Source organism: Narcine bancroftii, chromosome 3 (assembly GCF_036971445.1).
Source record: "Narcine bancroftii isolate sNarBan1 chromosome 3, sNarBan1.hap1, whole genome shotgun sequence".
Taxonomy (NCBI): domain Eukaryota; kingdom Metazoa; phylum Chordata; class Chondrichthyes; order Torpediniformes; family Narcinidae; genus Narcine; species Narcine bancroftii.
The window spans coordinates 350,906,138-350,930,797 of record NC_091471.1 but is presented as its reverse complement, the minus strand read 5'-3'; the positions used below and the strand labels follow the sequence as shown (position 1 = coordinate 350,930,797).

Sequence of the window (24,660 nt, the reverse complement as noted above, 5' to 3'; positions counted from 1 at the left end):
GCAGCACCCAATCTCAAGCAACTTATCCAGCCTCTATCAATCCTCATAGGTGCAGAATACCGTGGAGTTTTTCTGCATTTCCTTCTTATTGGCCTCCCCTAATACTTTTTTCATTATCCAAGAGCTGTCACCACTGTCTTTAGCCGAAATCACCACCCAATCCCTGCTGGCCGCTGTCCTGTCACAGTCCTTCCTTTTTGTTGTCCTTGCACCTTCCTACTTTTTCCAAAGCCTAACTCTCTATTTTTCCACTTGCACAATCATGAGGTGAAGCAGAGCCTTGTAGAAAACTCTCTGACATGTAAGACAAATAATACCATGCTCCTGGCTCACGATGATTGTTCTTGGTACAATCTTTTGCAAGCCAATTCCTTGAAATGTCAGTGTATGGCATTGTCCCGTGAGTTCTTTTGGAGAGAATTCTGAAGGGCCGTTCTTCTTACCTCTATACTCGCTCTGTTTACTCATTTGGCATCTTTAAATTTCCCTAACCGATGCAGATCCTTTCTTCACCGCATAAGGTGTCTCAGGCAGGAAATGCAGTAAAATGACAGTGGAATCTGTTAAATCTCCCATGTATATAGACTACCTTTATAACTTTCTTGGATATGTATTTATATTGAGTGGAGAAGAAGTGTATTTATGTTGAGTGTATTTATATTAAGGGGTCACCTGTTAATAAACTCCATGGAGCATTTCCAAAAGGTAGGTGTTATTTATTGTATTGACAATTTTACTAAGGGTTAAGTTTTTAACAATTGAGAACATGAATGCAAATGGGTCCTTCTTAAGTTTTGCTGCCAGTATTAAGCATAAAGTCTAAACTGTTGCTTTACTTCGAGGTCTTGTAGCAGGTCTTCTGACGATCTTCTGGAAGCAACTTTCTTGAAGATCCTTTTGGCTTCAACCTTCACATTTCCTACTGACTGCACGTCACAGAAACTCCACTCTTTTCCTTTATTCTCCCAACAGCAATCCTTTTGTTCCTTCCCTACCCTACATCTTTTTTTTCCCAACTGACAAAACTATCTTTATGACTGGATGTACATAAAGCTAGTGCCCTGCTGCTTCCAGAACCTTCCATATCTCCACCTAGAATGGCGTCTTTTTTTCTTGCTTTCTTCCCAGAAACCACTACATACCTTGAGTTTAATGTCCTCAATAGAAAATGCAAAGAAACATCTTGAACTTTTTGCAGATATGACAATGGATGACGTGCGGAATTATGAGAGAAATATGCACGAGCAAACGAATATAAAAGTTTGGTTTGATCAACCTGCAAATTCTCCTACACCGGATGAAATACAGAGTGATGGAAACACAAGCGTATGTTACATTTTTCCTGAAGTACATTTTGAAACAAACCTCCTGTTCTTTGGGAATAAAGGATATCAAAATGTGTTCCCATTAAACATGAACTGTAAAGTATGATGAGAGTATTAAATTAGGCATAAATAATCAGAACTCTCACACAGAGGGGCTTTGGGAGGGTCAGTTTTTCTTGCTGAGTGTTCTAATGATCAGTATTAACCCACGTATCCATATCCTGAAACTTGCTTTTGCTACTTTGAGCATAGCTTGACATCGACTCCCATCAGCTGAATGCAATCTTACGCAACAGTGTTCTTTCACGAGTTATACCAGCCTCAAAGAGCTTTATTTAGGAGGCCCTTCAATGGAATGCAGCAGACAGTTCACCTGAGGAGTGAGGAGGCTATCACAGCCAAGACCTTTGTCCTCCTCCTTGATTTCCATATTTAGGATGAGCCATCAGTGGGCATCAGGATCAATCTTGGAGCTTATTACCCACGGGAAGAATCAAAGAACTGCAGATGCTGGAAATCTCCCAGAGAGACAGAATGTCCTGGAAACACTCAGCTGATCATGAAGTTATCTGTGAGAAGAGAAACAGAGTTGCAGGTCTGAGCACCTTCCTGGGAACTAAGGGTCTCCAGCCTGAAAAATTAACTCTGCTTCTTTGTTCACAGATTACCCCATGTAATGGCACAGTTCCATACCACACTGCACTGCTAGAGGAGCAACGACTTCTTCACCAAACCTGTTATGTAGAGCAGCCATTCTCAGTCTTTTGTTGGCTATTACCGCCCCCCCCCCCCAAAACTTTGCTCAAAGTTTATGAGCCCCGTTCCCTAAGACCTAACACTCTCTCCAAGTCGAAGGGTGATATTTTCTACAGCAGCCATTCTCAACCTTGTTATTTGGTTATAGACCCCTTGGGAAAGTTTGTGGGCCCCCTTCCCTGTGAAGCAGTCAAGTTTTTAGTACTTCTCTCCCACTGACTACATAAAAAAAACATTAAAAAGATTTATGTTACATGAGGTGAAAAGAAAACAAGGCTTTTACTTAAATGTGCCGTGGCCTCTGGGTGGGGATGGAGAGGAAGTGGTGGTTAGGGCTGTACTGATAATAACCACAACAGCAGTGCGTGTATAAGACAGCTTTAATAAACTAATATGTACACTAAGAGGTCTCGTCTCTCTGCAAGACGAACCTGGAAGGCTAGACTGTAGCTCTGGACTGCTTGATAGACAAGGTCACCGGGATGACCCCTGGTGACCTAGTGGTGTCATTACATATCACCACAAGGGCTCCCATTGAGAATGGCTGATGTAGATAACAAACAGAGTTGCTAATTTTGCCTTGCCTACAGGTAAAAAGAAGTTGGGGGGCTGTATGTGATGTCATGAATGTAATCTGACAATAAATCTGAATCTGAAGAGCAATTTCACCTGATGAGTTTGAGCGATTGATTTAATGATAGCTCCACAAGATGGGATAGATCTGTCTTACAGGTGGCCCAATTTTACTTCCCTTGTCTCCATTGAAAATCAAACACCTGGAGAATGTAATTTGGGCCGCCAGTCTGACTTCATCAGTTTGCAACCAGCTGATTTAGGTGAAGCATTGGCAGGCAATGTATGGCAACGTGACAAGAAGGCCAGTATTACTGCTGCAGGATCATATTCTCAGGGATTGTTATAGTTCAGCGTTTACCAGATGTGGTCTTGGATGCTAATTCAATGGTTTTCATTGCAGCTTCTTTTCCTCCACCCAGATGAGTATCAGTTATGATCCGCTGTCCAAGTTTACAGATCTTCAATTTGATGGAAACTCAGAGAATCAAATAAATGTTGAAAAGAGAAAGATTATTCTGATCCTGATCTGTTCCTTCGTGATGAAAAACCGCACAAAGTTCCAGGGTCCTTAATAGATACTGAATGATTAAGCTAAATAAGTTCTTAGAATTCCAAGAGACAAATTCAATTATAATTGTTTTAATTCAACAATTAAAAAATAAGAATGGAAAAAGCAGGTAAATTAAGGGAATTTGTTATGCATGATTAATATATTCCACATGAGCACCAGAGGGTAGGATTTCCAAATTGTTAATGACACAACTTGGAGACATGAACTAAAGTGAATAGAGTATGAGCTTAGACAGGTTAGTGGAATGGGAAGATAGATAGCAGATGAAACTTAATGCTGAGAAATGAAGCACCATCCAACAGCCCTTTAGAATAGAACAGGCTCTCTCAGCTGAGGGACCAACAATTCTTGTGTCAAGAGCAGAGAATTCTGGGGATAAATGTGAATGAAACACAAAAGTCTGCAGATGATGTGATTATACTACAGGTTGTACCTTTCTTATCTGGCGCTTTGTGGTCTGGCAGCTCTCATGGTCCGGCACGTTTGAATCTGCCACTGTTAGTACAAACTTGTTACAGACAGCGTGGAACTTGAACCCCAGTCCCAAATGCTGGCGCTGTAAAGGCATTGCGCTACCACTAATCGTGCCACCCCACAGTATTATTTCTATTTTAAGCTTTGTTCTACCTTTGATATGTTTACATGGGGTGGAGGGGGTTCCCTTAGAGTTCAATTTCTGTTTTCCCGCATTTTCTGTGGTCTGGCAATGGCCATGTCCCAACGTTGCTGGATTAAAGAGGTACAACCTATAACAACCTACCAAAATGCTGGAGGAACTCAACCAGTCTTGCAGTGTCTATAGGAAATAAATATACCTTTAGCTCCCATGGTCACTGCAAAACTGGCTGGGTTGCCCCAGCATTTCTATGTGTTTTACTGGCAATAAATGTACCCAGTGTGTTGAAAGTGCGAAGAAATATTGCATTTAAAAAGCTTGGGGATTTCAGGCTTTATAAGAAAGCACAGAATACACATGCAGGGAAGTCATGATGAACGGTTATGTCCATTTCTCAGCGCTGCACTATGTAAGGGAGTTAGAGAGGGTGCGAATGAGATTTCCAAGGGTGAAAGAATTTTATTTCTGTAGATAAAGTGGAAGAGATGGGATTGTTCTCCTGAGAAGAGAAGAGGTGGCAAGTGGATCCTGTGGAGTTTAATGTCATAAAATGCATGGGCAGGGCAGATAGATATAACCTGTTCCTTATTGCAGAAAAAGTGAGAATTAGGGACAGAGAATAATTGGCAAAAGAATCATAAGTGAGAAAAGAAAGAAGTGTTAAGGTCAGGAATGCACATCAAGGGGGAGTAGTGGGTGTAGGTTCAGTTCTAGTGTGTTCAAAGGGAACTGGATAAGTAATAGAAAGAAAATAACTCACAGTTGTTTGTGAAGAGGATGGGAGTGGAACTCCATGCCTGGAGTCCATAAGTCCATATGAATGAAAAGGTTATAATTTAAGGAACATCAGAATCAGGTTTATTGTCATGAACAATCAGGAAATTTGTTGTTTTGCAGAAGCAGTATTATGCATTACAGGTACAAAGTGGCAATAAAGTACGGCTGTGTAAATACAGTATTTAAAAATAAATACGTGCAAAAAAGAGAAAAGTGAGGTAGTGTCTGTGGTTCATGGTCCATTCAAAATATAATGGCAAAGGGGAAGAATCTGATTTTGTGCTGCTCGGTGTTCATCTTCAGGCTCCTATACCTCCTTCCTGATGGTAGTAGTGAGAAAAGGGCATAGCCAAGGTGGTGAGGGTCCTGGATGATAGAGGCTGCTTTCTTGAGACCTGACTCTTAAAGATGTCTTACTGGAGTGAAAACTAATGCTCATCTAGGTGCTGGCCAAGTTTACAACCCTCTGTAGCATTTTCTTGTTCTATGCATTGGCACCTCCATCCCAGAGAGTGATGCAACCAGTCAGAATGCTCTCCACTGTGCACTTGTCGAAATTTGCAAGAGTCTTTGATAACATACCAAATCTCCTCATACTCCTCATGGTTTAGCCATTGGTGAGGCTTCTTCATGATTGTACAGATAGGATAGATCTTCACAGATATTGGCATCCAGGACTTTGAAGTTTTTACCCTTCCACTGCTGACCCCTCGATGAGGTCTGTTTTGTGTTCTCCTAGTTTCCCTTTCCTGAAGTCCAAAATTAATTCCTTAGTTTTGCTAATGTAGAGTACAAGGTTATTATTGTGACACCACTCAATGATCTGATCTATCTCACTCCTGTATATTTACTCATTTTCGTCTGTGATTCTGCCGACAGCAATAAATGACATTTGATTTGTGCCTGGCCACGCAGTCATGGGCGTAGAGAGAGTAGAACAGTGGGCTAAGCACCCATCCTTGAGGTGTGACTGTTAAATATCAATAAGGAGATGTTGTTACCATTTGACAGATCTTAGCCTGTAGTCATTGGAATTTCAGAGAATGAGGGGGATCTCACTGAAACATTTCAAATGTTGAAAGGCATGAGCAGAGTAGATGTTCAAAGGTTCTTTTCCATGGTGTGTGTTGGACAAGAGGGCACAACTTCAGGATGGAAGGGCATCCATTTAGAAAAGAGATGCAGAGGAATTTCTTTAACTAGAGGATGGTAAATCTGTAGAACTTTTTCCCAGAGGTGGTTGTGGAGGCCATTGGATGTACTTAAGGGAGAGATTGATAGGTTCTTGATTAGCCAGGACATCATAGTTTTTGGGGAGAAGGCCAAGCAGTGGAGCTGAATGAGAAAATGGATCAGCTCATGATTAAATGTTGGGGAAGACTTGATGGACTGAATGGTCTATTTCTGCTCATATGTCTTATGGACATAGTCTCAGGTGAGGCTTTTAAAATGCAAATCTTCCTAGTGTTTCACAAAGGAGGGAGAGTTATCTATTTCAACCACTCAGTAGTAACAGAACCAGCAAGCAGTTAAACGATGCCACTTCATTTCATGGGCTTCCACTGTTCTTGTATTGATGCCCTTGGTTTAAACAGCAGATAAAACTCCAGCCAGTCCTCCACTGACAGAGGTGGTCCAAGTCACAATGTTATTTATGAATTAAAAGCGTGATACAAGAAATATGACCTGAAGAATGAAAATAAGTTCCTGTTCAAATAGATTACAAATATAAAGTATAATAAATAATAGTTTTGAAAATCTATTTGCTCATCATAGGAAAAAAGTGTTCACACCTTCATAAAATGGGCAGATAACTAAGGGTAAGTGAACTGTGGTGTTAATATGTATTGTGGCAATGCAAAATTTCATATCCATTCACAAAGACTGGGTTAACAAGAGCCATGAAGAGGTACAGATTTATGCTATGGATTGAAAGTAGGAATTTCATTCCTCATTTCATGTTTAATTTTACATAAGTTCAGTCAATATTTGCACAAAGCTGCTCATAGGGTTGTAGAGACTTTTGGAACAAAGCTTGAACCAGATTTTTAATGATAGGACATATTAATCTGCCAACTCGTTACGACAGAATTTATTTTTGGTTGATGTCAGTGTTATTTTTTGAAACAATTGGGTAATTTAACATGGAAAAGAGAACAGGCACAGACACTAACATTTGGTTTCTCTACTCATTTGTAATTATAATTCTAAGATGTTCAAAATTGTTCTTTACTGTTGATATTTTTTACAGATCCAAGCTTTCTCCTTGAAAGTTCTCCATCGTAATGTATTCTGTTGTGTCTCCACAATTGCTGTAGTTGGTCGATCATCCATGCAGAATATTTGTATTTCTCGTCAGGAAAAGCATGTTTGGATTTAAAGTTAACTGCTAACATATTGCTATAAACCAAAAAAAAGCGTTCAAAGAGTTTTCTTAATTTTTATATGTCGAATTTGAAAAAACTCATTTGTTTTGCTTCATAGACCATTAATTTAAAACAATAAATAGAAAGAGGTTTACGGGTACAACATATACTTGTAGTTACAGCAAGTTGGGTGCAGAAATTAGTTCTGTCAAAGTTTGTACTTATGTTCTTTCTCCTTTGGTTTCCATTTGAAAGACATGACGATGAATGAAGTTCGAGAATTTGAACGAGCAACTCAGGAAGCCACCAACAAAAAAATTGGAGTGATTCCACCTGCGATTACTATCAGCAACATCGTGATGCCTTTGTTAACCCGCAGTGGACCCTCAAGTGCTCCAACCACACCTCTTGCTTCAGAAGCTCCTGAATTCCTGGCAATCCCCAAGGATCGTCCTCGAAAAAAGTCTGCTCCAGAAACACTTACCCTTCCAGATCCTCAGCAGAAATGCAGCCCTTCTACTGTATCCGACATCAGTGCCCCTGGCAAGTCTTCGGAAACCAAGCCGAACTAACGCTGCCTGTGGCCAGGGGCTTCACTTTCAGATTTCAGTATTAGATGATATTCTCCTCTATCCATCACTAGCTTTCTTCCCAAAAATAATCTCTAACTCGCATGCTTATTGCCTATTTCTTTGGGTCCCCTAAGTGTGAATTACAAAGAAAACATTTTCTCCATGGCGACAGTTTTTTTTGGCCTAATTAAAAGCTTCTCCCCAACAGGGAATATCATTATCGGGAGTGAATACAGCATAGGTTCTCCAAGTGCTGAAGAAAAGTAAACTTGACAGCTGCCAATCATATTGAAAAATTCACAGATGCCTTTCCCAATATTTTCCTTGCAGTGATAGCCATGAATACTGTGATATTGCTCTATCTGCTTCTGATGGATGAGATTGCTGATGCCCACTAGGAATATTTATCCCTACACATTCACACATGTTTCCCCGAATTCATGTGTGGCTGTAAATGTGTTTTGATGACTTGAGACCGATATAATTTATTCACCCTCATTGGGACTTCAGATGTATTGATTTCCAAATCGATCAGAGATTATTGGCTTTGGCTTGCAATCAGTTCCATGTCAAGATTCACTGTGTTCTGAGTCATCAGGCACATCACTGGTGATAGACTGTGGGTTGAAACCAGGCCATTGGATCTGTCCAATCTGTTCTGGCTCTTTGAAAGACCTATGTAATTATGCCCAATTCCCGACCCTTTCTCCATAGTCCCGCACAATTTCCCCTTTCCAGTTCCCCACTATTGCTCTTTCTAGAAAAGCATTCCTGTTGTAAAAGTAACAGATTTTTTAAAATTGCACCTCGAGTTCTTCAGCTAGTTATTCTAAATGCATCATTTGACCAGAAACTTTTCTCCTGGTTCCCGAAGGTAGAGTTACAAATTTCTTGGCAAGTATATTTTTCACTCATTATTTCTTGAGCTACAGTGGTATCTATCCAGAATTTCTGCTAAGCTAGTCAGAATTCTGCAATTAGCCTTGGTAATATTGTGTCTGGGATGTGAATACTCAGCCAACCTGTAGAAAGGCTGTGATTTCTTGGTTAAAAACAGTGCCAGTCTCAAATGTGTTGTTCAAGAATCTTTTATATTAATTTTTAAAAATTTTAAACATAGACATACAGTACAGTAACAGGTCCTTCTGGCCCACAAGCCCATGCCACCCAAATGAAGGGTGAGAAGAAACTAGAGCATCCAGAGGAAACCCGTGCAAACATGGGGAGAATGTTCGTACTTCTTACAGTCAGTGCCAGATTCAAACTCCAGTCACTTTGCTGTAATAGTGTTGCGCTAACCGCTACACTAACCACGTTGCGCATTCTGCCATGCTTAGATAAGCAATTTATGACTGCAGCTAGAGCATTGTATAAAATTATAGGCATCCTATTTTTAAAAAACATATCAAAGCACGTTTAGCCACAAGTATCATGCATGCATGTATGCTGAGACAGAGCATTACCCCCACAGCGGTTGATTTATTTGCAAAGAAGAATTAAAACTTGGTTTGACTAATTATAATGGTTGTACATCTAAATATCAGGCAGACCTGCCATTTTGGAAAACAAGTGATGAACCAAGACTACTGAGTTAACAAATAAGTGCCAAACAAAAGTCATGCAAAAGAATGTTTTGATTAAAAGAACATCTAATTAAATATATGCTAACTTTTTAACATCCTCACCAATTTTCAATCATTTAAACAAAAGTCAACAATTGGCCAATTTATTTCTCTGGGCCTTAGGATTCATTAGTTTTTCTTTGATCATTGGATTTTGAATTACCACTCTGTTCAACAGTGCTAACACGAACTCAACGGAGTATAGAGGACATACTGTGTGAAGACTAGGTAGAGAATGCGCATGCAGGAAGGTAGATAAATTAATTCCGAATTTCTCTTGGTAACTGGAGATGAGCTGACTTTAATCGTGCACTATATGTTACTGGGTTTTTTTAAATTAACAGAAGTTCAAATCTGTTTGCTTGATGCAGACAACCACATGAACTTGTTCTTTGCTCTCATTAAATCCTTTGTCTTCAGAAACAAAAAATTTTACTCTGCTATTAATTCCATATACATTCTTGTAGTTTTAAAGATGTGAATATACTCTTCTTTAGCATCAACACCAATTTGGCAAAATTTCTCAATTCATGATTATTTATACTGTGATAAAATATAAAGCAGGTAAACAAAATGGATTGAAACCTTCATGTCCCACACTCCAGGTGTCTGTTTAAAGCCAGTTCATTTTTTGTGCTGCTATTTCAGAGTAGGGGCCTTGATGTTTTGCTGCTACCTTGAACACTCACAGTGCAAAGCCACTGCTCAAGGATTCACAAGCAACACATTTTCTTCCTTTTGTATAATTTCTTACACTTCTTTTTCTCATTGCCCTGCCTTTTTTACAGAAGGTCGAATTCCTCACTTGGATGTGTATGTATAACATGTTCAAGTGGCTTTTGTTCACAAGAGCCCTCACCATGATCTATTTGATCACAGAGTCCAACCCTGGCCCATCTTGCACAGTTTCCTCTGACTTTGATGAATCGAGGGTCTGGAGTGACTCCCCCCCGCCTTCCTCTAGAAGGTGCAAGACCAATTGCTGCAGACCCATGATTGTTTCAGCACTGAAATGCTGGATCAACTCTGAACAAACTACTGAAAATCAAGATTTAATCTAGTTCTAGTCACAGTGAGGATGTGATAAAGCATTTAGATAAACGCAAGCTCCTCCTTTGAACCTTCATGGCAGCAGAGTTCGACATGATGGAATAGTCTGTCCCCCTTATTTTAATTTCCAAACCCTACCCAAAGCCTTTTTTGCAACACCCCTGAAGGGGTTGTAAGCAGGTTCACATTGTCAGAAAAAATTGGTTTACCTCAGCTGAAGGAGTCATCAAGGAGGGAAGAAGAACTTTGGGTAAACTCAGCAGGTCAAGCATCATCCATCGACCTTTCATCCACCTGAAATGCAGTTATAAATATTTTAAATCAGATGGTAGTAATTACTGAAATAAAATATTTTACTTACAATGTTGTTCAAAACATTTTCATGATAGTATGTTCAGTTTGCTTAAATTCCTCAAGCTAATATATTTTGGGTTTTTTTAATTGGCTCAAACCAATACACAATGTGGAAAATGTAGAAGCTGTGTATAGTATTCTGGTTTAGTGGCTATGTTCTGGTTTATCAGTTTAGTTATGATGGGGAACTTCTTTCTGTAAAGCATTGTTTTTCACCTGATGTTTGGAACTCCTGAAGAATGTTATTTCCAAATGCTGTTCAGCATAAAAGATAGGAAAACAAAACCTGGCCTGGTGCTGACTCACACTTGTTCATCTCCTCTGGGAAGCTGTCCTGGCCTCAGCTGGATCATCGCTTGGCATGTTACACTCAGTAATCTGAGATGAGGAGAGATAATATCATTCTAATCTCCCTCTCTTTTTGGGGAGAGGGTGAGGTGGTGGTGGAGGAATCTATTTGATTGCATAGGCATGTAGATCCAACAAGTTAAAGGGTTGAATATCCTGTCAACATCATCAAATACTTAGGCTTCAATCATGAACAGTGGCCATTTGGGTTAAATTGCTGCACAATTACTTGGTGAGGAGAATCAAGGCCATCAGGAGGGAAGAGAAACAAAGTTGAGGTGACGGACCATCAGTGGAGGTCTTACAATGTCGACTGACTGTTCTCCACCAAACTGAGCACCTTAGGAGACAACAGAAAAAGGACGTGAATGGATTCTTACCTTTGGACCTTCCACAGTGAGGCTTGAGTTCATAAAATTGAAGTCATCTTACAATCAAGATTGAACAGTTTTGCTAGATCAGTACTCTGTATAGGCAGTATGATGTAAATATTCCAATGATTTGTTAATTTTGTGGATGAAGTTACCGTTGGTGACTGCTTTACCTTTCTAGATGGGTTGAAGGATCCACTGTAATAGTTTGTTACCTAGCATGTTAGAATAAACCAAATGTGGTAAAAAAAACTCATGTTGCAATTGAGCAGAGTTCCCTTAAAATAAATAAAAAGGTTTTTCTCTCCAAATTAAGGTTAATTGTTTCTGTAGAGTTATTCGTGTAATCACCTTTTTCAGAAAAAAAAAACATATAATTCTCAACCATTACCCAATATACCCATGGGCAGCAAACAACCCATCAAGGCCAAAATTACAATTCACAACAAGAAATTGCTATAATTTACAGGTCCCGGATTGTTGGGTCTGTTTTTTCTTATCCCAGCTGAGGAGGTGATCAATAATCAGAATGTTCTAGATCATCCATTCTCAACCCATGCCCCCCACCCCCAGGGTTCTGCTTAAAGTTTATGGGCCTCTTTCCCTGAGAAGCAATCAAGATTTTCTTTTTTCTGTATTTCTCTCTGACTGATTACATATATAAAAAAACATTTTAACTATTTATGTTACGAGGGGTGAAAAGTAAACAACTTGAGACATTGGGCTCCTGTTGAGAATGGCTGTAGATCATCTCACCACCTCGCAAGAGGTGGGGGGGGGGGGTTGGGATTCATGCTGAACCAAAGTTAAAAAAGTGAATAAAAATGTTATTCAGAGTTGGGTTAAAGAAAGGAAAAGAATGTATGTAAAAATCAAGGAGTGAAAGGTAGTAGACACAATAATCAACGTTTTTTTATATTTCAGATTTATTGTCAGAGATCCTACATAACATCACATACAACCCTGAGAATCTTTTTTCCTGCAGGCAAGGCAGAATTTCTACTTATTGATATACAAAAAAAAATTGACAATGTACACATGTAAACAAATTAAGAAATGAAAACCTGACAACGCATTGCAGAGGAAGGAAAAAAAATCAATAAAGTGCAACAGGAAGAATCCTTAAAGAAATCCCTGATTGAGTTTGTTGTTGAGGCGTCTGATGGTGGAGGGGTAGCAGCAGTTCCTGAACTTGGTGTGAGTCTTGAGGCATCGATACCTCTTTCCTGATGGTGGCAGCGAGAACAGAGCCTGTTCTGGGTGGTTCGGATCCCTGACGATTGCTGCTGCTCTCCGATGGCAGGTGCTCTCAATGGTGGGGAGGGTTTTACTCATGATGTCCTGTGTCCTACCTTTTTCAGGGCTTTCTGCTCAGGGGTATTGGTGTTCTCATCCCCATTTAATCAAAGGAAAAAAAATCTGTGCAGGATTTCTAGAGAACTGTTCATACTTTATAATAGGGTTGATCCTGAACATTTTTAAAAAATGTTTTGTCTCATTGGAGAACTGAGAGACAATGAGGACAGAAGTGAAGAACACTCAGCTTGGAGCTGAATGGTTAACAGACAGAAGAGTTTTGGATAAATTGGCCAAGTGAAAATGATCAAAGCATTTATGAATGATTATGTGTCAGATGGTCACAGATGTGTGATGATGTTGTTAGAAATAGAAGTGCCTTTAAAGAAATTGCTCGAGACAAAAATTGAGAACAAAGAACATTTATTACAGCAACAATGCAAAGTTGGGTGCTTCCCCTTACCCTGGGAATACACCCATATACTGGGGCTCACCCAACTTTTATACAGTTGATTTCAGTATAGGAATACCCTCCCCCTTACATTCTTCTGCCTCCTGCTGGAGAGGTTTGGCATTAGGCAATCCTGCCTGCCTACATGCAATTTCAGTATACTTGGAGGACCAGGGGGTATCCTGTCGGTGTCCCTTCATGTTATTGTCCTTATTCACACCTTCCTGATTCTCGGGGCTACAGTCTCTTGATATGCAGAGTTGGCTCATCCTGTCTAGGGTTGGCTAATTTAATATGTATAAATCTGTGTATGGTTAGCTAATTAGATATGTAGGACTTGGTACTTCTGTCCAGGGCTAGGAGACCCTTATCTGATCCAGACTACCTCAACTTCCTACATTCTATTGTTCCTTACCACTCCTTATCTTAGTCTTATTCTTTGGCTTGGCTTCGCGGACGAAGATTTATGGAGGGGGTAAAAAGTCCACGTCAGCTTCAGGCTCGTTTGTGGCTGACAAGTCCGATGCGGGACAGGCAGACACGATTGCAGCGGTTGCAGGGGAAAATTGGTTGGTTGGGGTTGGGTGTTGGGTTTTTCCTCCTTTGCCTTTTGTCAGTGAGGTGGGCTCTGTGGTCTTCTTCAAAGGAGGTTGCTGCCCGCCAAACTGTGAGGCGCCAAGATGCACGGTTTGAGGCGTTATCAGCCCACTGGCGGTGGTCAATGTGGCAGGCACCAAGAGATTTCTTTAGGCAGTCCTTGTACCTTTTCTTTGGTGCACCTCTGTCACGGTGGCCAGTGGAGAGCTCGCCATATAACACGATCTTGGGAAGGCGATGGTCCTCCATTCTGGAGACGTGACCCATCCAGCGCAGCAAAGACTAGAAGATTCTTATGTTAATCGTGCTGACTCTGCTTTCCTGCATCCTAATCCCCAAGTTCATCCTGTTTGTACTGGTTACAGCCATTAACTGATGTATGAATTTTAGTTTCCTTCATGTTCATAATTTTAGATCAGTTTTCCCATCTCTCACAATGTGAAGATCAATATGGTCAGTCTTTGTAATGAACAGCATCAGACTAGGATGCTGAGATTGTAAATAACTCTGTAATGAATTGGACATGAGTTGGGTCAGGAGACGGAGACAATGGTGATGGAATAAGGTTTGTAACATGGTTGAAAATGATAACATTGTTCTTATGTTCAGAACAATGGTTCAGAGGTAGTGGAGGAAAACTGATATCCAAACCCAACCCAGGCTCATGGATAATGTTGCGACAGGAAGGTGTGCAAATCAGCACTAAGAGGGCACCAAGTGGATGCCAGAACTCTAGGAAGGATATAGTAATGCAGGAGAAGGTTAGACTATGTTACATTACAAAGCCTGTAGATATGGACGACTGCAGGAGACTTCTCAGAGGTGAATAAAATTTGAGGACATAGGGTAAGGGGATTTAGAGGAAATCTGAGGGAAACCTGTTATAGGGTAAGGGGAAGAGATTTAGAGGAGAGCTGAATGGGACCACTTTCACCTGGAGAGTGGAATATAAAGAACATATTATTGGAGGGAGTGGTAGAATCAGAGTCACTAGAAGCATTTAGGAAGTGTCCAGATGACCACTAGTCAATCACCAAGGATGAGAAGGATAATGCCATCCACCTGGATGCTGCCCACAGGTTAGCATGGAGCCAGTGGGTAGAACGGCAGTTTGACTCCATGTGACCAGAACGTGCAAGTGGGATTTGGATAGGTCAGAGTGACACTGATCCCACATACCTGCACATTGGGAAAAGAACTGTTGAATGGTAGAGCCAAGCCCACTCAAGTCTGCACAGATGAGTTCACATTTTAACCACCAGTTATATATAAACATCTTCCAAACTTTACTCCCAAAAGGTCTGACACCAATTTTTAAAATGCACCCTGTTGTCCTCGATTTTATAGTTAGCAGTTTATAGACTCTCTCTTCCTGACCTAATGGTTTTTCTTAATGACCATAATGTCCTTTAGCTCACTGCACACGATCTGCCTGTGTTTAACTCTCGTCCATGATGCATCCTCTCCATGGCTAAATGGTCCTTCCAAAGGTGATTAGCACAGAACAGCTCCAGTCAGTTGCAGAATAACTTTATGTTGTATTGGATATAAAGGGCAGATCTACATTAGCTTTCTCAGTTATTTTCTGTACGTCTAAGATATTCCAATAGTTTAGAGATATGAATGGGAAGTAGATACTGGACTTTCAGTGAACAACAACAAAGGGTCCGGACCCAAAAATGTTGACTATCCGTACTGTGCTGCCTGGCCCAATGAATCTTTAAATTTTAATTTAATTTTAATTTAGACATACAGCATTGGAATAGGTCACTTCAGCCCATAAGCCCATGCCACCAAATTGCACCCAATTAACCTACAACCCCTGTATAATTTGGAGGGTGGGTGGAAACTGGAGCCCCTGGAGGAAACCCACACAGACATGAGAAAATGTACAAACTCCTTACAGACAGCGCTGGATTTGAACATGGGTTGTGCTAACCTTACCGCCTCTCTCACTGTTCATCCAATAATCTATCTCCGGGTGACCCCAAAGTCTTTTTGAGCTGTCAGAGCTTATAGCTTTCTACCATTTGGAAACTACTCTTTCCTTGCAAGCCCAAATTGGATGACTTCATCAAAGAATTGCAGGAGGAACTCTGTGAGTCAAACGTCACACATGGTCAGTTCATGTTTCAGGTCTGAACCCTTTATCAAGTCTCAAGGGTAGGTTTGATATTACATGTCTGGAAAGGGAAGGAATCTGGGGAAGGGGTGTGGAGCAGCTTTTGTGTCTCTCTGGATGTTTTCATACTTGACGATAATGAAGACCCCTTCTCAGTCTTCAAAGTATTTTGTGACAAATTTAGTTTAAAATTATAAATGCTGCAGTTTTGATAATGAGAAAAGGTTTATCGTTACATACTTAAGTACACTGTAAATGTACGCCAATATTCCTACTTGCCGCAGCTAAACAGATACTTGGCATTACCTGTGTCTGTGAATATTTAGTTATCTGTCTTTTTTATATTTATTATTTTTGCCAGGGCACATTGTTGTTTGTGTATCTTACATAGCTGTATGGCATAGGCATAGAATTTCGGTGTATATGTATATCATACTTCTGTACCTGACAATAAACTTTCACTTTATGAGTTAATTTAGCTAGTGATCTATTGTGGACAATCAACATCTCCTCACTTGTCAGGAAGGTGCAACAATGACTGCACTTCCTGAGAAGACTGAAGTGGGCAAGGCTGCCGGCCACCATCATGTCAACTTCTATAGGAGCTCTATCGGCTGCATCACAGGGTAATACGGTTGCTGCAGAGTGTAGGAACTGTAAGTTATACGATACACACACAATTAAAAGGAAACAATCACTCATTCTTCAGCACAAAAATGGTGTCAACCTTCTTTATTCTTTTCTCAAATCACAACTCTTCTTCCTATAAAACACCTCTCACCAAAGTCCCCCTGCCCTTTTCATTGGTTCTCCGCCATGGAGGTGACTGCGATGCTCCCAATCGCCTCCTCCCTCAACCCTACGCATGCACATGGTCCGTCACCCTGTAAGCACTCCCCTGTAAAAAGATCGGCGGTCAATCCACAGGAGCATGAGTGGCTGAGAGGATCACTGGAGTCTCCCTCCCCCCCCCCCCCCCCATCGAAGTGATCTACTGGGATCAATGTCTGAAGAAGGTACATAAAATCACTGAGGGTCCCTTCCAACTTACACATCACATCTTTCCGCTACACCCATCAAGGAAGAGATACAGGAGTATCAGAGCCAGCACCACCAGGTGGAGGGACAGTTTCTTCCCGTGGGAAGTGAGAATACTGAACAACCAAAGGAACTACTCACACTAACCATCCAAGCTCTCATATATACAAAACAATATGTATTTCTTTCTATAGATGAAATACTCATCCTGCGTTTATATTGTTTGTCTGTACGTGTACTTTGTCTGGTTGTGAGTCTGCATGTTTTGCACAGAGGACCAGAGAACGCTGTTTCAACAGGTTATACATGTACAATTGGATCCCAATAAACTTGACTTGATATTTAAACTTAAAAATATGTGCTGCAGTTTTGATAAAAGGTTTATTGTCATAAACGGGTACGTGTGCGCTGATATTCCTACTCGCTGCAGCCATAGATATTTCCTGGCACAACCTGCAACTGAATACTTATCTGTCCTTTCCTGTTTATTATTTTTGTCAGGGCACATTGTGGGAACTTATCTTACACTATTGTTATTTGCTTATCTTACGTAACTGTGTGGCTTTGGCATGGACTCTCGGTGCATATGTACCTAGTGCTTCTGTATATGACAATAAGCTCTGACATCCAACGCTCCGGCCAGTTTCACCGGCGACTCAGTGGAGGCCACTGTGAGGTCCAGCAGGGGGCGCGATGGCGAGAGTTCCCCAGACAGGCTGGCCCCTCACGGCGTGTTTGCGCAGGCGCATGGTGGGATGGGGCAAGATGGCGCTGCTGTATGAGGAGTTCACGTTGTGTGGGTTGCGGAGCGGTGGTGCCGTGCGCGCTGTGGAGGCCGCCGGGCCCGACTGTGTCGTCGTCACCCACGAAGAACGGACAGTCACTGTCTACAAGGTAAAGCTGTGCTGGGTGGGTGGGGGGAACGGGTCCTAGGATGGCGTGTTGGCATCTTTCCGGGGGGAGGCATTTTAATGACGCCTCGTTTGGAGAGTCATGAGGTTGGATGGAGGGAGTGAGAAGGGGGTGGAAGGATGGGGAGAGTGGTGTAAATGGGGAGGGATCAGGGAGAGGGAGGAGTGCAAAGGAGGGGAATGGGATAGAGTAAGGGAGGACAGGGTTGGGAGGGTGGAGGGGAGAGTGAGTTATGACGAGGAGGATCGAGGAAGGAGAGCAAAGGAGGGGATGAAGGACAGGGTTGGGGGAGAGAATGGAATGTGATCGGGGAGAGTTGGACAGATGATGGGGAGTGAGAAGGGAGGACAGAGGGTGGTCACCACAGTTCAATTCAGCGCAGCCTCTAAATTTGGAGATGAATCTGAATTTATTGTCATGAACACATATTGTCCTAAAATGAGTCTCTGAGTTTGTTGTTGAGTCTGATGGTGGAGAGGTAGCAACTGTTCCTGAACCTGGTGGTACAAGTCCTATACCTCTTTCCTGATGACAGCAGCCAGAAATTCAGGTGCCATCTTTCTTTAAATCATTGAACCCAGGTGCTGGCTGCTGTCTGGGGTGGATGCAGATCTTGTGTTGTAATGTTAAAAGGTATCAATAGCTAGCTCTTAAAAATCAAGAACCAAGTAAATTTGACTATTTAAGAGGGAAATTGGATTGATCGGAAGACTTTTAATTAGAAAAGTATAGACTTCCAAGACTTGAGGTTTGGCTGTTGAAGGATTTACATCAAAGTTCATATTTATTATCTGAGTATATACGTGACATCACATACAACCCTGAGATTCTTTTTCTTGAGGGGCAGGCAGAATTTCTACTTATTGGTAGTGCAAAAAAAACTATTCAAGAAGAGGTACGTATACAAAAGAGGGAAACAAAGAAATGAATGTAAATAAACTGCGATACAGAAAATAAATAATGTGCGAATTAAGGGTCCTTAAATGAGTCTCTGATTGAGTTTGTTGTTGAGTCTGATGGTGGAGAGGTAGCAACTGTTCCTGAACCTGGTGGTACAAGTCCTATACCTCTTTCCTGATGACAGCAGCCAGAACAGATCATGTGCTGGGTGATGTTGATCCTTAATGATTGTTGTTGCTCCTGATGACACCATTAAATTTAAAACTAAATTAAATAATACATTTAAGTTTGGACATGCAGCACGGTAACAATCCCTTTCAGCAGAGACTCACGAGTCTCTGGCACCCAAATACACCCAATTGATCTACAATCCTCATAAGTTCTGAAGGGTGGGACAAAACTGGAGCACCTGGAGGAAACCCACACAGACACAAGGAGAATGTACAAACTCCTTGCAGATAGCACCTGATTCGATCCCCAGTTGCTAGCGCTGTTACAACAACTAACCGTGACACCTCTGTTCCATGTGGATGTTCTGGATGGAGGGGGAAGAGTTTTACCTGTGGAAAAACTGGGCTGTGTCCACTTCCTCTTGCAGTGCTTTCTGCTTAGAGGTATTGGTGCCCCCCCCCCCACCCCACAACCAACAAATACCAGGCTGTGATGCAGCCGGTCAGCACACTTTCTTCTACACATCTATAGAAGTTTGCCAAGGTTTCCAGTTACATACCAAACCTCCACAAACCCTTAAGGAAGTAGAGGTGCTGATGTGCTTTCTTCACGATGACATTAGTGTGTTGGCTCCAGGAAAGGTTCTCTGAGATGGTGACTCCCAGGAATTTAAATTTGCTCACCCTCTCCACCTCCGATTAGTTACCAGTGGCAGGCTGATTAAATTGGGGAATGTTGAAGCTAAAACTGGACTCGTGTAAATAATGTGGGTTAATGAATTAAAAGAGATTGGAGGCAGAAAGCAATGAAGTCGAAGCACTAGTATTAAAAAAATGTAAAATCTGTAAATTTTCTTTGGTGTTCCAGTATCAGTGTATGGAAAATATGTAAAATCACATGTTCAAATTGTATAAAGAGCCTTTGAATATGCTCTGTGATGCTAGTGTATTTTTAAATTTTCCAGTGACTTGTTACAGTGACTGGACGCTCTAATGCAGGATCTGGTCATTTCCAGATGCTGCTCGACCCACTGAATTCCATCAACAGTTTTTTTTTTACTGTTAAAAAAAAATGACAATGTCTGTAATCTTGTATATTTTGTTTGGTACATTGAAGGTATCAGACCAAAAGCCTCTTGGAAGTTGGACAGTTAAGCAAACCCAAAAAATCTCTTGCCCTGCAGTCTACAATGGCCAGACTGGAGAATACATTATGGTCCATGACCATAAGGTAAGAAATTTTAAAATTGCTGATTGGCATGTGTTTGGCAAATATATTGTGTAATTGGAGGGTTCTGGAAACACTCCATTAATATTTTTATTAAAATGTTCTTTTTCAATCATATTCAGGTCGCAGATAAACCAAAATATTTGTTTTCAGGACAGTTTTTCCCATTTAGATACATACAAAAGATTTTCCCCCATCTAGCTCTAAAATCTACTTCAGTTAAAACCAACTTGGACAAAACTAAACTACAATAACAAAAGCTTGCATTCATTTAACATTTTTTGATGTAAAAAAATGTCTGATGTTCAGACTGCAAAATGAATGCTACCTCAGGTTGTAAATAGAGGCTTTGTCATTGGAAATGGGTGTTCAAAGCATTTTTTATCAATGTGGATTTTTTTTTTAAAGTTTATTTAGTGGCTTTTGCTTTTTCTTGCTCCCATACTGGATTTTTAGTATCCTTGGTGTAGAAATTTTCTCTCAATTTTTCATTGCATTGCCTGTGATCAGAGAACAATCTAATCTTTCTGGCAGCATTTTCAGAGACAAACAAAGATACATTTTTGGTCAAGACCAAAGATTAAATCCAATCTGAATAGATGGGATGAAAGTTTTACTGTTTATGGATGTGAGGTTTCCTTACTGGAGATTGTTTTCTGGCAAAAACTTGTATTTTGTTAAACCACGGTAATATTTCATTTGGAAACTTAACACCATCCAGTTACAGCTGTTCTAAATTTAGGACCAAGTAGATGGTGACATTAATGTTTGTATTTTGAAATATGATTATTGCTGGATATAAGTGCCAAAAGTAAAAGACCCTGAGATTAAAATGGCCTTCATTAGCACAAATCTTTTCCACTGAAGTTGGGTGAGATAAGAACTAGAGGACGTGGTTTAAGGGTGAAAGGGAAAAGGTTTAGGGGGAACTTCTTCACAAAGAGTGGTGGAAGTGCAGAACAAGCAACCAGCTGAATTGGTAAATGCAGGCTCAATTTTGACATTTAAATAAAATTTGGACAGGAGGGTATGGAAGGATATGGTCTGGGTTCAGGTCAATGGGACTAGGCAGAAAAAATGGTTCAGCATGGACTAGAGCCAAAGGGCCTGTTTATGTGCTGTAGTGTTCTCTGGTTCTAAGAAACTAGCCAGTGCTTGTTTGATTAACATTTGTAGTCCGCACAGTTCACATTAATCGTGTTTTCATCTCACGCCCTTCTAGGTTTTAAGAATATGGAACAAGGAAGATGCCAATCTGGAAAAAACTTTCAAAGCTACAGTAGGTTGAGAATCACATGGATGCATTTTACCACAATATAATACAAAGCAAAGTAAAATTTTTCTTCCATTATACAATTTCAGTAGGAATTAGTTTAAAAAAATTTCAATTCATTGAAGATTTTGAACAAGTCACCAGAGGGGACTTTTAAAATTATGATATAATTTGCAAGTGAAATTATTAAATTCCAGTTTTGGAAGTTGTAGTCTTTATAAAATGTGGGAAAGAATTATATTCTTGATGCAGATAATTTAGTTGTCTGGAAAAGATTCAACTGGTAACATTTGTATTTTACATATGTTTTGGAAATTAAGTGGTTGTAGCGGACTGTGGCGCTCCAACACGCAAGGTGGTGTCCAAACGTGGCGATCCTGCAAGGCCCATGCCAGCTAAATCGGCTTTCTTCACAGGTTGCTGGCCACACGGCAGGAAACAGCGAGCACTGGCAGGAACGCCAGCAAGCTGGTGACATTTCCGCCAGAAGCCACGCAACCAGGTTAAGTGAGCCTATATAAAGGCAGGGCGAACTGTCCTCGTGTCAGTGTCCTATTTCCACGCTCTACTGTAGAGCGTGCTACATTGGTGACCCTGACTGGTCCAAATGGCGCTTTGGACCCAACGATGGAGGAGCAAGCAACACCATGCAGTTTCATGAAACTGTCGACATTCTGGACTCCGCAGCCTATGGTACGGTTCGAGCAGGCCGAGGCCCAGTTCCAGATTTGACAAATCACAGCCATCACCACAAAGTAATACTACATGGTGAGCTTGCTCGACCAGGACACAGCCACCAGGGTCATTGCCCTCCAGAGCAAGGCAAATATGTGACTATCAAAGACCTATTTACCTGCACTTTCAGGCTATCGAAACGCAAGCGTGTGGCCTGACTTGCATATGGACGGTTTTGGGGACAGGGCCCCTTCTGCTCCCATGAATGACTGATGGCCACAAGCCTTGCCTGATCTTTGAACAGATCTTCCTGGAGCGACTATTGGAGGATATCTGACTACTGCTCGCTGAGGAGGACTTCAGTGACACCACGAAGGTCACGGCTCAAGTGGGCGTCCTCTGGGGAGCGAAGAGAGACTCCAGCATTGTGGTAGACCAAGTCGCAAGGCCTCGGGTGCAGCGGACATCTAGGTCGGCACAGACGGTCAGCAGGATAACGGACCCACCCCCACCCCCCCACCACTGACCAGTACTGTTTCTATCACCAGTGGTGACCAGTACTGTTTCTATCACCAGTGGTGGGGTTCGGAGGCTCATCAATGCTGTCCTCCCTGTGAGCTTCAGGGAAATGCCACAGCCGACCATCGCTAGTGGCTGTGGCAGCTGGCTAACGAGACAACCTTCTCCACATCTGGGACTCCCTTTCAGGTAACGGTTCCTGGTCAATACCATGGCTGAGATCAACGTCCTGCCACCCTCAGCTCGCGACACCGGCAACGGAAAACCAGGCCCCGCCCTGAGGGCTGCAAACAATTCCAACATCCAAACCTTTGTAACCCACACCGTTCCACTTTGCTTTGGGAACTGCCGGTGTTTGTAGACGTTCACCCTGGCAGCAGTGCTACAACTACTACTGGGGGCAGACTTTCTCGGGGCTCATTGCTTGTTGGTGAACCTAAAAGGGAGCACCAGTGGGAACGCCAGCCCATCCGTGGCTGGCAAGCCAGTGACGTCATTTCCACCAGAAGGGATGCAACAAACAGGCCCAGTAAGCCTATATAAAAGCAGGTCAAACCGTCAAAAAATTTAGTATTGACTGTACTCACCACGTGTCAGTGCCTTGTTTTCACACTCTGCCATAGCGCATGCTACATGATCAAAGATCAGGGTACTGGAATGTTTTGTCTTCGGAGCAGTTTTAAGAATTCTAGAGGGAAATGTGGCAAATCAAAATAATATCTGTTTTTTCCACTTTATTTTCTCGTTGGAATTTAGTTAGCAGCTGAGGTCCACCAGATACACGCACTGCCCAAAGCAGAACCTCTGGTGCTTTTCAAGCGAGGGGGTGTGAGACAACTTGATGATCTTCTGTCAGATCCACAACAGGAAGTTGAAAGTGTTCTGTCAGCAGAGGAAGTCATCAGGTTAGTACTGAGAAAAACTTGATGAACTGGGAAGAAAAAAAATTATACAAGGCCCAGAAATGTTTTGTTGAAAAGGATTGCAAAGATAAATTGTGGCAGGTATTTTGGCGAGCTCCTCCCTCATGGCTGCATAATCCCTTTTATTCAACTATAATACTGATTCTTCTGACTTTCTTTCCTTCTCCCTTTCAAATTGAAAATTAAAACGAATCGCTCTCCTACTTCAAGGTCCTTTATCAAATCCTCATCGTTACACAACACCAAATCCAAAATCGTCTTCTTCTGGCTCCATTATGATCTTCTCTAAGAATGTATCCCAGATACATTCTATAAACTCGCTTATTTGCACACACCATCTAGATTTTCACAGTCTTCCTGCATGTTGAAATCCCCCATAGCACCTGTATCATTACCATTCTGATATGCCAATCTCCTGATTTATTCTGCCTCCTATATCCGAGCTACTTTTTGGGGGCCTGTATATGACTCCTATTATGGTCCTCTTGCCCTTGCAATTCCTCAACTCTATCCACACAGACTCTACTCCACCTGCTTTTAAGGGACTGAAAATCATTCCTCAGAGCCACCCCACCACTCTACCCATTTGTCTGTCCTTTCGATGGGACGTATATTCTGGAATATTAATTTCCCAAACCTGGTCCTCATGCAGCCATGTCTCCATGTTATACCTATAACATCATACCCTCCAATATGCAGTTGATCTTCAAGCTCATGCATTTTATTTCTTACACTTCATGCATTCATGAATATAATACCTTTAATCTGTTACTCCACACACCCCCTCACCCCTCACCTTGTTACTTGATGCACTTGGCCATTCTCTCCAATCCCTTTCTGCACCTTCTCCCCTTTGAATTTCACTGCCAATCCAAACTTCTTATTTTCTCTTTCCTGTCCATTACCTTATCAGGTTCCCATCCCCCTGCCAAATTAGTTTCAACCATTTCCAACAGTTCTATTAAACCTACCTGCCAGGATATTGGCCCCTTTTGGGTTCAGGTGTATCCTGTCCTTGTAGAGGTCATGCCTCCCCCCGAAGAGATCCCAATGGTCTAAGAATCTGAAACCCTGCCTTCTGCACCAGACCTTCAGCCACACAATCATCCATCTGATCCTTCCATTTTTGCCCCTACGCACTCAGCACAGGTAGCAATCCAGAGATCACTACCTTGGAGATCCTGTCTCTTAGTTCCATCCCAACTCAGGACCTCCTCCCCTTTTTTTAATCTATGTTATTTTTACCTGTAAT

General features: G+C 41.6%; 2 protein-coding genes across 9 annotated transcripts in view; both read left to right on the top strand.

Annotated features, from left to right (window-relative positions):
• pitpnc1a (phosphatidylinositol transfer protein cytoplasmic 1a) overlaps window positions 1-11,619 on the top strand; it is a 244,277-nt gene extending 232,658 nt beyond the window's left edge. For all 8 annotated transcript variants that reach the window (XM_069929757.1, XM_069929756.1, XM_069929761.1 and 5 more), the window contains one exon: window positions 7,243-11,619. In XM_069929757.1, coding sequence (XP_069785858.1) covers window positions 7,243-7,559 — 317 coding nt within the window. In that variant the 3' untranslated portion in view covers window positions 7,560-11,619. The remainder of the gene's footprint in view (window positions 1-7,242) is intronic.
• A 5,934-nt stretch (window positions 11,620-17,553) lies between these two features.
• Window positions 17,554-24,660, top strand: part of nol11 (nucleolar protein 11) — a 52,636-nt gene continuing 45,529 nt past the window's right edge. Inside the window, exons 1-4 of the mRNA XM_069929751.1 lie at window positions 17,554-17,702; window positions 19,908-20,021; window positions 21,241-21,297; window positions 23,242-23,390. Of these exons, the coding sequence (XP_069785852.1) occupies window positions 17,556-17,702; window positions 19,908-20,021; window positions 21,241-21,297; window positions 23,242-23,390 (467 nt within the window). The 5' untranslated portion in view covers window positions 17,554-17,555. The remainder of the gene's footprint in view (window positions 17,703-19,907; window positions 20,022-21,240; window positions 21,298-23,241; window positions 23,391-24,660) is intronic.